The 14,580-nt window shown below is 37.1% G+C and overlaps 1 protein-coding gene across 1 annotated transcript; it reads right to left on the bottom strand.

The window, feature by feature from the left end:
• Window positions 1-846: 846 nt before the first annotated feature.
• LOC121315723 (protein transport protein Sec23A-like) lies at window positions 847-13,722 on the bottom strand. The gene is made up of 20 exons (XM_041250070.1): window positions 13,521-13,722; window positions 9,957-10,192; window positions 9,476-9,533; window positions 9,255-9,341; window positions 8,643-8,879; window positions 8,464-8,546; window positions 8,174-8,318; window positions 7,768-7,926; window positions 7,546-7,661; window positions 7,286-7,409; window positions 7,062-7,142; window positions 6,682-6,771; window positions 6,278-6,384; window positions 5,893-6,046; window positions 5,698-5,775; window positions 5,177-5,338; window positions 4,549-4,635; window positions 4,245-4,400; window positions 2,265-2,330; window positions 847-1,745 (listed from the first exon to the last, which is right to left on the bottom strand). Exons 2-20 carry the CDS (start codon window positions 10,175-10,177, stop codon window positions 1,656-1,658), a joined length of 2,301 nt encoding a protein of 766 aa, XP_041106004.1. The 5' UTR covers window positions 10,178-10,192; window positions 13,521-13,722; the 3' UTR covers window positions 847-1,655.
• Between the last annotated feature and the right edge of the window lie 858 nt (window positions 13,723-14,580).

Here is a 14,580-nt window from a genome sequence, read left to right as displayed (position 1 = left end):
CAGTTCAAACAAATAATATGGCTATATTTTTGTGCTATTTTTAAGTGACTTTGGGCTAAAAACTATATAGAAATCTGGCAACCCTGCTGATAATATTCTTGTGTCACTTGATGTCTCTAGCTTGTACACCCACATCCCACATACAGGGGGCGCTGAGGCTGCCACTTTCTATTTACATTCCAGACCCACTGAGGTTATTCCACCCTCTCAATTAGTTATACATGTACTTGATTTGTGCTAAATTCCAATTATTTTGAGTTTGAAGGTCAATATTCTTCCCAGATAAAGGGTACAGCAATGGGTGCAGCATTTGCTCCCAATTATGCCAATTTGTATATGGGATTTTGGGAGGAGAAATGAATCTACAATAATGATAACATCTTTTTACCATTTATCTCTCTATTGCTTAGGTACATTGATGATGTCTTATTAATATGGTCAGGATGAAAGACTCAACTTGATCATTTTGTGGATTATATTATATGCAAATAGTCATTTAAAATTTAAATATGAATCTGATCTAGATCACCTTACAAACTGCTGCATTCAATAAACCAACGGATCGGAAATCATTACTGGTAAAAAGTCAACATCCTCACAATTTGAAATTAAATCTGAAGAAATGCACTCCAAATCTATTACCCAAGGATATGATGACCGTATTCTTAAAGAAACAATGTAAAAGCTAAAGATTGAGATCGAGAGAGACTACTGTACATAATAATGATGGAGTGATACAGCGGCATGTATCACTCGGTACTTGTAATCCCTGGGTTTAACCCATAACCAAAAGTATATGCATATGCATAAACAATACTTTGCAATGAATACACATACAGCACATACTGCAGCTATGTAATCATTTAATTCCAGTTAAAAAGTAAAGCAAACATGAATGTGTTTTATGTTAAAATATAGAAGAGAGCTTTTCAGTATAAAAAAGAGAAACAGATAAACATTACATCTGGAATGAAACAACACTTCAAGAATATGATTACCTATATAAAATGGTGTTCGGACACAATAATAAAATAAGAGAAATTGGACCCTTACATACTGTATTTCCATGTAGCTTATAATGCTGTACATTTGCTACTGTGGACAGCTAAAGTCCTTCAGGTAACAGCAAATTAACACATTTTGCAAGCGCATTGAAAGACAACATGAAATAAATCATTTTACTAAAGTTATTATACATTGCTGGGAGGTTACCTTTTTTAGACAGTACAATTTCTTTCCTCAAAACTACAAAGGTTAGTGAGTGCTGAAGTTCAACACACATGCTAATAAACTGCTGTTTGTGACACTGGAAGACACTGGAAAAAAAATGATATGAATTTAAATTGAAGAACAGCTGTTTAACATTTATGATCAAGTCTTTTAAAAAAAAAAAAACTTCACGCAAGTAATGTAAAAAGGCATGAGGAATGTATAAAGGTGGTCGGATTCTCTTAAATAAACTAGTTTCAAAACATTTTATATAAATATAATTATTTTATCTTTTCCAACTCCACAAAGGAATGATGTTCTTCCCGTTACCACTGAACAATAAATAGTTTCACAGTTCATGTGGGCTAAGAGAATTAAATTCAGTATTTAAGGATTTGAAATGTTGACAATTGTTTAATAACATTCTTAAATACTTTTCATAAAAATCACAATGCACTGGATACTGCCAGTTTCTTCAAATGATCCATGAACACTTGCAGGCTGACATCATCGGTTAGGATCGGGGCTCCAGTTTCCTGCAAGAAAAAAAAAAAAAAGTCATATGAAAATACTTGATTTATAGAACGAAGAAATTCACAAACCTACAAATCAAATTTGGCAGAGTACTAGCAGATATCTTCCCTGCAATTGGGCCCTCTTTTTATTTATTTCCTTTACGCCAGGGGTGGCCGAACCTGGCCCTTGCAGCCCTGTTCTAAATTGTATGATTGAACCAATTAAATCTGCAAACAGAACCTGAAGTAGTTCATTCTCATATTCCCTGGAATGGAATGGCTCTCCAGGACCGTGATTGGACAGCCCTGCTTTACGCTTTTATTTAGTAAACCTACAACTACAGCAACTAAACCTGCATAAGCAAGTACCCTGGTAACTGGGTAAAAGTAATCTCCGAAATGCCTTTCTGCTCCTTCATCTTCCAGTGACATATACTGTATTATCCTTTGTTACATCCTATTATGTTTCTAGGAATTATGAAGCTTATAAATTTAGCATGGCACGCACCTATACAATACATTTTAAAAGCAATCACTCACCTGTCCCCATGCGTACAGATTGTTATGAGTCTGTGACGGGTTCACTTTGGAAAGAAGGAATCGAGCCTGTGTAAGACAAACCAAAAGAAATCAGGTTTAAAGATAGAAAAAAAAACATGCATGAATTAAGGAATTCATGAATCTATCTTCCCTATGAGAGCTATACTGAAATTTGTAGAATGATTTTCTATCAGATCCAAAAATTAGACAAATAAACATGAACACAGAATGAGTACAAACAACTGTATTCAACTATTACACAGGACTTCAGCGAGAAAAGTACTTGACTAATCATCCAGCGTACAGGCACCTCCAAAATTATTGGCACCCTTGATAAAGAAGAGCAAAAGAGGCGGTTAAAATAAAAGTAATGAGCTATATTTTAGGCTAAAAAATATGGGAAAACTATATTTTTATACTAATACAATTGCTCAGAGAAAAAGTTTTTTTTAACAAGTAATAATATTTTTTCTCAAAAAGAGAGGTGTCAATTTTTGGCACCCCTGAAGATTCTTATACATAAAATCAAACCAAATTTAATCTGCATAAACATTCTATGTTTTTAAGTACATCTCAGTCTTAAGGAACTGTACTGTGGCCTTCCATAGCTTCCTGTTTCACTGGGGTATAAAAATTAGGTAACACGCATGTAAAATCCATTTGTCATCCACTATCATGTGGGAAAGGCAAAGAACTCACAAATGAAGACAGACAAATGGTTGTTGACCTTCATAAATCAGGCAATGGGTAGAAAAAAATAGCTAAAAACCAAAATATACCACTTACCACTATTAGGGCAATAATCAAGAAGTTCAAAACCAGTGGAACAGTGGTAAATCTGCCTGGCAGATGACGCAAATTCATCTTGCCCCCACGCACAGTGAGGAAGATGGTTCGGGAGACAAAGAAGAATCCAAGGGCCACAGTTGGAGAATTACAGAACTTGGTTGCATCTTGGGGTCACCAAGTCTCCAAATCTATAATTAGACATCACCTCTATGCCAATAGCCTATTTGGAAGGGTTGCCAGAAAAAAAGCCTTTATTGAGAGCAACCAACAAATGTAAGCGTCTGGAGTTTGCTAAACGGCATTGGCACTTGGATTGGAACCGGGTGCTATGATCAGATGAGACGAAAATGGAGCTCTTTGGCCACACACACCAGCGGAGGGTTTGGCATCAAAAGAAGGATGCATATGCAGAAAAGAACCTCACACCTACTGTAAAATATGGTGGTGGATCTTTGATGTTATGGGGCTGTTTTGCTTCCACTGGTCCTGGGGCCCTTGTTAAGGTCAACGGCATCATGAACTCTACCAAGTACCAGGACATTTTAGCCAAAAACCTGGTTGCCTCTGCCAGGAGGTTGAAACTTGGCCGCAAGTGGATCTTCCAGCAAGACAATGACCCCAACACACATCAAAATCCACAAAAGAAATGGTTAATTGACCACAAAATCAACATTTTGCAATGGCCATCTCAGTCTCCAGACTTGAATCCCATTGAAATCCTGTGGTTTGAATTGAAGAGGGCAGTCCATAAGCGCAGACCGAAGGATATCAAGGATCTGGAAAGATTCTGTATGGAGGACTGGTCTAAGATCCCTTCCAATGTGTTCTCCACTCTCATAAAAAATTATAGAAAAAGGCTCAGTGCCGTTATCCTTGCAAGGGGAGGGTGCACAAAGTACTGAAAACAAGGGTGCCAATAATTGTGACACTTTATTTCTATGGAAATAAATTTATAATTTGAGAAATGTGTAATTTTGGTTGATTCCCTTGAATCATTAATAAAGTACAATATATTCCACATGTTGGAAAATTACAATATAGCGCATTACCTGCGTTGTTTATTTTATACAGCCTTTTTTGCCAATAATTTTGGAGATGCCTGCATATTCACACTTGACAAAGTTTTAAAACTACAAGTTTCAGAATTTATGATCGTTTGTCTAAACAGATGAAAATCCAGTTTAAACATACCTGGCTGCCCCCGTGTTCTGTATCAATGTATCGAGGCATTGGGAAGCGTGTCTGAAGGATTTCCTGAGCGTCATCCAGCGGGGCCTGAAGAAGCTGCTTGAAGTTTTCATACTCTGCCATCTCCTGGTAGCCTGCTTTACGCCACTGTGCAATAGTCTGTATACCAAAAAAATTAAATAAACATTACTGCAAACTTTCTGGTTAATTAAAATTCTGTTCCTTTAACTCTTAACCACACATTCCTGCTAAGTGGGGACCCGTTACTGCGATTATAAAAGATTCTACAATGGTACAAAATCCGTACCTCGCCATGGTAGATAACAAGTTGGAAGAAGGTGTCCATCAGAAGGATTTTGTCTGGTAGGATGCTGCTGCTGTCCAGAAGCACAGGCTGAAAGATATAAAATCATAACATGAAGCGAGACGTTTTCATTTTCTAAGTTATTCATATTACAGCTAGGGCTTCTGTTTTTCTGTTTTTATTAATTTCACTTTTTTGTGCTTACTTTCGTCAGGAAGGCGGGACATTGCCGAGCTGCACTGGGAAAGGTAGTTTGTTTTTTGCAGTAGGTTGGTTTTTTTTGTTGTTTTTTTTTTTATAATGGGAAAGGGGTGTCAATGTGACTTGAGTAACAATTTCCAGTGTTTTTTGGTTATACGCAGATTTAAAAAATTATTTTTTTTTAAATCGGGTGTTTTAGCTGTTATCGGTTAAAACCAAATTCAGAAGCCCTAATTAGAGTATTTTTTTTTCTTATTTTCAATTTCAATCCTCACACAAGATTTCTTGGGAGTCTCAGAAGGCAACAAACAAGGATCTGACATAGGGTCGCCTACCAACCCAGTTTACAATTACACTGCTTCAATCTTTCACAGAAGAGCTAGTAGCGACGTTCATAAGAAATGATAAAGGTGATGGATCCCGCACTCACCTCCGGGGGCCCATAGAAGGAGTAGGAGTAAAGGACAGGCTGGATCATGATCAGTGACTGAGTCAGGTCCTGTCGCACAAAGTGATGCCGGTAATACGAAGACTCATCAGGGCTGTTGTTGAACACCTGAAGGAAGGGGGACCTCCGCAAGTGGAACATAAACTAGAAAATTGAGGAGAAAAACATATTAGCCAACATTTCTGGCTAGCGTAACTGCCAGTTATCTTATTTATTTAAATGTGTGTTTTATTAAACCTCAGAAGGCATACATGAAGCACCTGGCACTAAGCAGTAATTTATAAATGTTTAGTAATTACATTTTTTTTTTTTTTTTTTTTAAAGTAAATATAGCAGCATCTTAGCCATGTGACAGGTAGGAGAAGATATGAATCTAGTAAAACCTGCATTAATATTTAAAGCCACTGCAGTGCGTGGAATCTATGATAATCCAGATGCCCTGAAGTTCAAACTTAAAAAAAAAGAAAAAAACCTAGCGAAAGTGACATTGTCCTTGTTTGTACCTGTGGATAGAGTGAAAATGACTCCGACAGCCTGAAGGAGTTGGGGTCATCTTTATGGAACTGTCCAAACTTCTGACACTAACACAGAAATGAAAAGGCAAAACGAATGTTTACAGTGAAAACATACAACGTACAGATTAAAATACTTTACAAAACCGACAGTAATGTTAAACAAATATGACTATGAGCCCTTACCAGTCTGATTAACTGCCTGTCGAGCCATCTAAGAACATCAGGACCCTCTTCAGACTGTGCTCTGCAAACCCCCAGGCGTGCCATCAGCACTGCTGCCGCCTCCTGATCAAATGCAGCTTCAATATGCTGAATCTGGGACTGGGCATCTGCCCAGCTGGAAACAGGGAAGCAGTCGTGTTAGGAAATGTTTCACCTTTAATCAGTGTTAACCACAACCTGAGAGACCATATTATGAAACAAACAAAATAATTATGCTTTATCCTGATCTACAAACAAAACAGCATGTACAGTAATCTTAAGGTTCTCGATTTCTTAATATTAGTAATTGGTTGTTAATAGAAAGTATTCTGTATTTAGGCTACTTGGCCAAATTAGGGAAACTTACTTTCTAGCTATTGTAGTAACTCGGATTCTCTTCTGTGTGCTGGAATGCTGGTACTGTGTGATGAACTGAATGGCTCCTCTCCCACCCTGCGGGACTGGTGCATTGTGCTGAATAATAAAAGAAAAATACCAGCTGGTTATGAAGAGACAAACAAACAATCGATGATACATTATTTAAAAAATAAATAAAGTAAGTAATTTTCACCACTAAATAAGATCACACTTCTGCAAGATCTTCAGTTTTCCTTATTGATCTGGGTTGAATCCAAAAGTTTTTGGTGCAATCCAACACGTTTTTCATGCCGACACAACTAAGTAATGTAAGACTCTTGAATAGCTTATGCAGCAAAAATAAATAAATAAATAAATGTTTACTGCTGTAGGCAAGAAAGTTAAGACACTCACCTGATTTACAACTTCGAAATACATTCCCAGTGTCGTGAATGGATTGATGCCGCAGATCTTCCACTGACTCGTGCCACCCAAACCTGTTTCCTAACAAAGAGAAAAGACAATACTATATGAGAGGCAGAAATCCCCATTTCATGCACAATATTTATAACACTGTAGCCAGGAGCCATAGTTCAGACAGTGTGCTACTTTCCCTTATACTATAATTAAAATGCAAATGGTAGTGCACTGGCATTCTGGGACAGTTTTGAGCCATGAACATAATGCCTTCCAATCGCTTCTGCATTAAAAGTGCTGCCTTATAACAAGAGATGAATGCTGGGGGGCTATTCATATGCTAGGTTTTTGAAAGAGACAATGCATTAAATACGCACATTTTCAGACACACATGGCCCCTTTACATTTAGAGAGACACACGGACCGATAGCTCCAGAAATCTTCAGTTCCCTTGAAGTCTGAAATGCAATAAAACACATGTTAGTTTGAAGAATATGTATTTAAAACACATCATAGCTTAAAGTGTGCTATAAGGTATTATTCTGCGCACACACACTGTCCTACTGTTCATATTAAGAAATATATAAATATAGCATCTTACCTTAACTTCTAATTCTCCTCCAAAAGCCATTTGGAATTCACCATTGTAGTCTTTAGTGAAAACCCTTTGGTATGTCTGCTTGAAGAGGGAGGTGTTGAAGGAATCACCCATCACAATGTGACCCCTAAAAACAAGATTTAAAAAAAAAAATAACATTATGGTAATGGAAGTGTTTGCTTAGTTACTCAGCAAACACTTCCATTACTTGCTTAGTTAACAGCTAAATTCATGAAATTGAACAACCAAGGAAAGCAACTAACCCTGTAAGATTGGAGCAGCATTTCATCTCCAATAGTCCAGTCTGATCCAAAGCAAAGGCATATATATCGATACAGTGACCATTCACTGCTGAACGGTTGGCCAAAGCATCATAGTACTACAGAGAGAGAAACAAACAGTATTAAAACAAACAGTAACACTACATGTCAGAAACAGACTAAGTATCCGGAACAAACTATGAATATCCAAATAAAGCAGCAAACCTTTGTGGCCTTTTTCAGATATCTGGCATTATCCTTCTCAATGTCATGCCAGGAGCGGATCGGGGTTTTCAGCTCGTCTCCAACCACCATGCCAGGGCCTTGGGTGGGAGGGCCACCAGTGAAGAGCATAATGCGAGCTCCTGTGTTCGGGAAAGTACCCTGGATAACAAAACACAACAGAAAAGATTAGCAGTCAGCAGTTTTCCCACTTGTTTTTGACCATTCCAACATACTACTTATATCTACAAACTGAAAGGCATCAATCCTTCCCAAACCAGAATAAATTGACTTAAAGCTATAACAGTAGCAGTCTCAGTGAACTCCAGTGCGCCCAAGACGAGGGTTTGCTTGTTGGTGTGAAGGTGGTCACTAATCATGTACATTACGTATGCAAGCAGAAAGTTACCTCAAGCAGGCCCACAGCAATAGATAGGGCAATGCCAGTAGATCGCAGGGGGCGTTTTCCCTGCGGCACAGGCCAGGGGTCCCTCTGAAGCTCACCAAGGAGGTCTGTCAAATTCATGTCAATCTTATGCACAGGCTGTAAAAATCTAAAGTATTAAAACAAACATCTGATTAAATTCCTGCTGTAATTTGTAATGCAAACAGCAGGAACTAACTGAATGCTGATTGCTAGGCTGGCAAAGCCACCATTAAGGTGCGCTACTTCTCTATGTATTTAAATATTCAAAGTACCTGCTGGAGACAGAGTGATCCTGAGGCTGCGCTGGTCTTCCTTGCTGAACTGGTGCTGCTGGCTTAGTGAGACCCAACATTTCCTGAAAAAGAAATTACATAAAGAAATACCTTCATGTCTGCTGACCTTAATTTCTCATTATGCATAAAAATCTACTGGCGAGTGTCTGTGTACCAACCTGTATCTGCTTTCCTGAAAGATCCTTGGTTCCTCTGAACACATAGCTCTTTGATATACCCTCACAGCTCAGCTCATGGACCTGTACCATTCTGCCAAAAGTAATCAGGCCGACCAAGGCATTGGGAGACAAGAGACTCAGAGACATCTGTAAGGACTCCTTCAAAGCCTGAAGGTCTTCCTCTTCCAAGCATGTGTCCACAACATACAGGAAGATCAGAGGGGTCTGGGGGCCATTCTATAAGCCAACAAACAAGCACAAACCTATACATTCAGGGCAGTTTTCATTTTACCTGTTATCTGTAGCTACTAGCTGGAGATCAATTTACCCAGTTACAGCCAAACTCTGTTTGAAATACAAACTGGATTTGTAAGATCTACCAGGATACAACGATAACATCAAACCCTATACAGTTTATCCCTTGTGATTCAATCCTTAACTCTTTTAGTCCTTATCGTAGCTCTGTAAGTTAACACATGCTGTCGGAAATGACGTTGGAACTTCACGGGACTCCTAGGTTCCAGTCTAAACATAATCAGCTTAAACAAAATTCAGGACTGAAAGGCGTAAATTTAACAGTGTACACATAACTGTACTTATTTTTATATTTACCTGTACAATGTATTCAATAGTAGAAAACTGTGGCATTAATTCTGCTGGCTGATTGATGTCTGATATCCCTGCATATGCAGGGGGAAACTGTAAAGAACAAAGAGAACAACCAAAAAGGAATGGGTAACATAATAAACCAGCAGAGACCTTGCAATATGAAAATGTAAATATTTTTTAATCTTAGCAAAAAAAATTTAAAAACTTCTCAAACAAACACTCACGTGATTTCTCTGGAAACAAAAGTTACATGCCCATAACTTGGCTCTGTAGTCAACTTGGCTGCAAGAAAGAAAAAGAAAAAAACAGCTAAATTGCATTGCAGTATACTACTTGATCATTCAGACAAGGCATTTCTGTTCAGGGACGCATAATTACTCATTTCAGTAGAATTTAATAACAGCAATAACCTTTTATAGTATATCTCACCTTACTATTGAGGTTCTACTATACTCTGTTGGATATAGTACATGAAATTAATCATATTTACTGGTTTAAGTACGTTATGGTTGAGCATCTCAATATTTACAACATTGCAAAGTCTTGGAGAAAATAATTAATATTCATACAAGTACAAAATCACATGTATTAACTGTGTGAGAACACAATTAAGCTGAATTAATTTTGCACAGGTTTTATTCAATGTCTTGACTTTGATGAACACTATAAGATTATTTAGCAGCTTGAAATGAAAGCATGCCATACCAGAGTGGGTTGAGGACTGCCTTGCAGGTGGGTCTGCTACAGAGCACAGGCTCGTACTGGACTGGAGGAAGGTCCGGACGCTCCTTTAGGGGGGTGAAAAGGCAGGAGAGGGGCACCACCATCTTGGCGGCCTCCAGTCGACTCGAAGGCCACACGTTCCAGCTGAAGCGCACACCATCCCTGTCCTCGTTCTGCTGGATAAACTCCTGGTACGTCGCCATGGAACCTCAAAGGAGCTGCAGAGCAAGAAAGAAGGGTTTTTATAAATAATGTATTCTGATAATAAATCATAATCACGTTTACATGATTAAAAGAACTACCAGAGCCAAAGTCTTCCTCAGTGTTGTATATACACTTGAAAAGACCCAAATAAAAAGCCAAAAAATGACTTCCATCAAGATTGTATTATTTGACAAAACCCTGAACTTACACGTACGTAAAACCACTATTGTAATGTGGGAGCCAGAATAATTCAGAAGCACTAGTAAAAATTTAAAACGGTCCCTTTAGTATTTATAACATAAGTCACTATTAAAAGCTTTCAGATAAATTTAAAACTCATAAACAAACACTATTTATTATTTCACAAGGGGATTAACAATACGTTTAACAGGGGTTGCTCAAAATCCTGGCTACTGAATCATTTACATCACGGCTTCTCAAACCCAGTCCTCGGGACCCCAGTGTCTTCTGGTTTTTATTCAAACTGAGCTCTCAATTACTTAACTAAACTGTTAATTGAACTAATATTTTGCTTAATTAGGCTTTTTTAATTGTTTGCTGCTCTAAAACAGTTGGAGATTTCAAGTATTGTATGAAACCTGAAATCTGCAACTTTTTAGGCACTGAGAACAATTAAAAAGGTCTAATTAAGTACATTTTGATATTATTATCTGTCTGCTATTTGAACATATGATCCTGTAATGTAACACTGGATGGATTCCTATGGTCTGTCATAGCCACGAATGTAAAATATCAGACTCTTTTTCTGTAAAACATATTAACGAAATAATGGTAAATAAAGCTGCAATAACTTAGATAAGTATTATTGTGACTATGAACAAAAGTATGAATTCTGCAAACATTACTTTTATTAATGAAATGTATATATTGGGAGTGTTTATATTATAGCCAATCAGGGAAGCCATGACACTATTTTATCCATCACTGCCACCTGTATAGGTAACAAGCTTAGGTGTGTCTTAAACTCAGTAAAACCAGGAGTGGATCAAACCGCTATGCACCTGTAGTCTTATATCCATCCTAGGTATACATGAAAAAGTAATATTGAAATATGAAATAAACTGGCCTACACTGCACAGTTTTTATGACATCAACCCTAACCCTAAAGCTGCATCCACACGGGACTTGAGTGAATAATTTAGAGGTCACTGCAGTCAAATGGGAGTATCCCCGCCAGCAGCGAGCGACATCGCTTTGAGAACATTTTGCTTCGCCAAAATAGAACCTATTTCTATTTTATTTTATTTTTTCATCGCGCAACTGGAATGAAACTGACCAATCAGAAGCAAGGTTAACACCCTTGACACAAGTCAAACACATGCCTGAAAACAAGTTAATCACAGACGACGAAAGTTCATTTATGATGTACAGCAGTATCCATTATTATATGATTGAAAATTGATTACAAAGACATCCAGAACAAAGACAATGACAATGACTTAAGTTTTGTGGTGATTCACCAAACAAACAAAAATATTATCAAGGTCCTACTATTGTATAAGTTGTAAAACAATGCCAGCAACACGTTTGTATTCTATATTACACATCCCAACATTACCCAGCTCATACACAGTTTTGAAGATTACGAAGCCATATTTATAAAGCATTTTCTGTCAAGTTCACCTGAATGTTAAAAGGAAAAACTAAATAAAAGTAAAGAATAATACAAGGTAAGTGGTGACCTGCGCATAATAACACAGATTTTAATAATAGTAATAAATAATGAAGATGGTGATTATGTAGTGCTTAATAACAACAATGTAATACTAATAATAATAATAATAATAATAATAATAATAATAATAATAATGTTGCACTTTAAAATACTAAAGTTAATAAACAAAAAGGTTCAAAGAAGGAACTTGTAAAGAAACACAATTGAGATTGCAGTAAGTTGTATATATAAATGAATAACAATAAAATAATTTTGTTGAAAATATCAGTTCAACTATACTCTATTGTCCAGCAGTCTTCTGACAGCTGGATATGTACAAATGTACATGTCAAATCAGACTACTACTACTAAATGGTATCACGAAAAAAAAAAAAAAAAAACAATAATAATAATAATAATAATAATAATAATAATAATAATAATAATAATAATAATAATAATACGAGTACAACTTACAATGACTACTACTAATAATGATGATAACAATAAAAATGTTGGATATATAGGGATATTTAATAACTGATGCCGGAGGTCAGAGTAGTAACCTTTTATCAAAACAAGGCATGTTTTGTAATGGGACAGCCCATCTCTAGTATGTCCATTAGGAATGCGTGGACGGGGTCATGTATTTATTTCCAGTCTTTCGAATCGTTTCTATGTCTCATCTGGTGTTGATTGACATTCGGCGACTTCGCTGGAGTCGCTATGTCCAGTGTGGACGCAGCTCTAACCTCGCTCGCTGCTGGTTTGCATATGCCCATTTGACCGCTAGTGTGTGCTTTTGTTTTTTTTACCTGAATGTACTAACGTGTGTGTGTGTCCCAATAAAGGCATTGGAACATCGTATATTTGCCTGTTTACACTGTTATTGCTATTAATTAAATTGGACTCCGCTTTGTGATGCCTGGTAATCATCACAGTTCACTTCAATAATGTTTTTATTTTTTTTTTTACTATTATTATCAGGTAGCGTTTTAAAATCATCACGTTCCCGACCGCAGCAAATGCTTGAAATTTGAACATTTGTAAACCGCTCTGGGATTGTGACAAAAGAACAATTCACGTATTATACAGATCCACAGCTCGAGAGATAGTGCCTTTAACTTAAGAACTAATCCTGACCACAGGACCAAAGAATGAGAAATAATGAGGCAGCAGTGAACCAAAGTGTTTGCTGTGTATGTGTTTCAAGGTTCGTTTATACAAGGGGTTAATCTGTTTGCATAAACTTCGATATATATAAGCTATATATAATATATATATATATATATATATATATATATATATATATATATATATATATTTGCCAAGGCCATATCATTACCCGTTTCAAACAGTATTTTAAAATCTAACATGTTATTGTACAAACTCAACACCTGGTTGTCCAGTGTATTAAGCAAGCAGTGTTCACAAGCAAAATTTTAACCAAGAACAATTTTACACACTAATGTACTGGCAGATGACAATACAAATGATGGACGTTTGCACAGTTAGGTAATACTGTACAACAGGAATACAAGTACTGTACAATTCCAGTCCCTCGGTGACGACTTACCCCCACAAACTTCCCCTGAAAGACAATCAATTATCGAGGCCAGCCGCAAGCTGTACCGATCAAGCAGCGGCCTGTTGTAAAATGCACCTACCTTAAAAACGAAACGAACCCCTCAGCACGATCGTGGCAATGGAATGTGCTTTTAGTGTTTGTTTTTCTATAAAGTCGAAACTTAGGTGGAGATATAGACACTAATATCGGTAAATGGATGAACCGGATCCCAGACAGTCAGTGCCCTGTATCCTCGGAATGACGTGTTACTACAATTTTGTTGGAATGCAACTAGGCGCAAACTCCATTGGGGTACGTCATTCGTTACGTCACGTCACTGTCACTAGTGGAATGTCACGTCTGTAAGAGTAGGTGCGAAACCCGTTGCAAGTACAGAGCACTGGCACCTAGTGTTTCCAATACGCACAGCAACTTGCTGATCAAGAATATTTATGTTACCGGTACTGAAGGATTGAACATAATTGGTATAACTTATTTATTTATTTATTTATTTATGCATAAAAATGAAAATAAAAATCAATTAAAAATTATATGCAGCATCTATATTTGGAGTGGGTACCGTGTGATAGTACATTGTATTGTTTTATTTGATTAAAGATTAACTTCCTTCAGAAATTATTATTTTCAATAATAATATACATTTCTATTCCAGTACAGTTTGGTCTGAGGTGTGAGATTTCGGGCTCTGAAATGAGCTTTGAAGCCCTCTTACCATCCTGTGAACCAAACAGATAAGCTCATGCAGCAGCTGGATGTTATGAGTGTGATATGCAAGCTCCAGTGTAGTTTACAGAAGCAAAGCTATTTGAAACACGTTTCAACAAGAAGTGTTTGTCACAGTCTTGTGTGATATATTTACAGCAAACAGAATCACCTTTAGGGCTGATATTTTCCAGTGCGTAACAAATATTTCTAGAAATGTATAGGGCGCTACACTTCTAAATACAGTGACAGCACCCCCTGCCCCCAGATCTACACCTAAAAACCAATGTAATATATCTAATATAGTTACCCTAGCAGGTACTCATTTTTGCATTGGTAGTAAGTTGATAACATTATAGAAAACCACGATAGACACAGGTGATCTTTGACCTACTGTATTATGTAACAACAGCAGCAGCCCCAGTTTGAATCTTAAA

The sequence above is a fragment of the Polyodon spathula genome, chromosome 5 (genome assembly GCF_017654505.1).
Source record: "Polyodon spathula isolate WHYD16114869_AA chromosome 5, ASM1765450v1, whole genome shotgun sequence".
Lineage (NCBI taxonomy): Eukaryota > Metazoa > Chordata > Actinopteri > Acipenseriformes > Polyodontidae > Polyodon > Polyodon spathula.
This window is presented reverse-complemented; position numbering and strand designations above follow the sequence as displayed.

Bases quoted from the DNA above. Each gene is read 5' to 3' on its own strand.
- LOC121315723 (XM_041250070.1), bottom strand. From the start codon at position 10,177: ATGGCGACGTACCAGGAGTTTATCCAGCAGAACGAGGACAGGGATGGT. The intron at 6,772-7,061 runs GTGCGTATTTAA...TCTCTTTGTTAG, and splicing joins GGCCATGTGTGTCTGAAAAT to GAAACAGGTTTGGGTGGCAC. The intron at 2,331-4,244 runs GTATGTTTAAAC...TGTCTTACACAG, and splicing joins CAGAACACGGGGGCAGCCAG to GCTCGATTCCTTCTTTCCAA.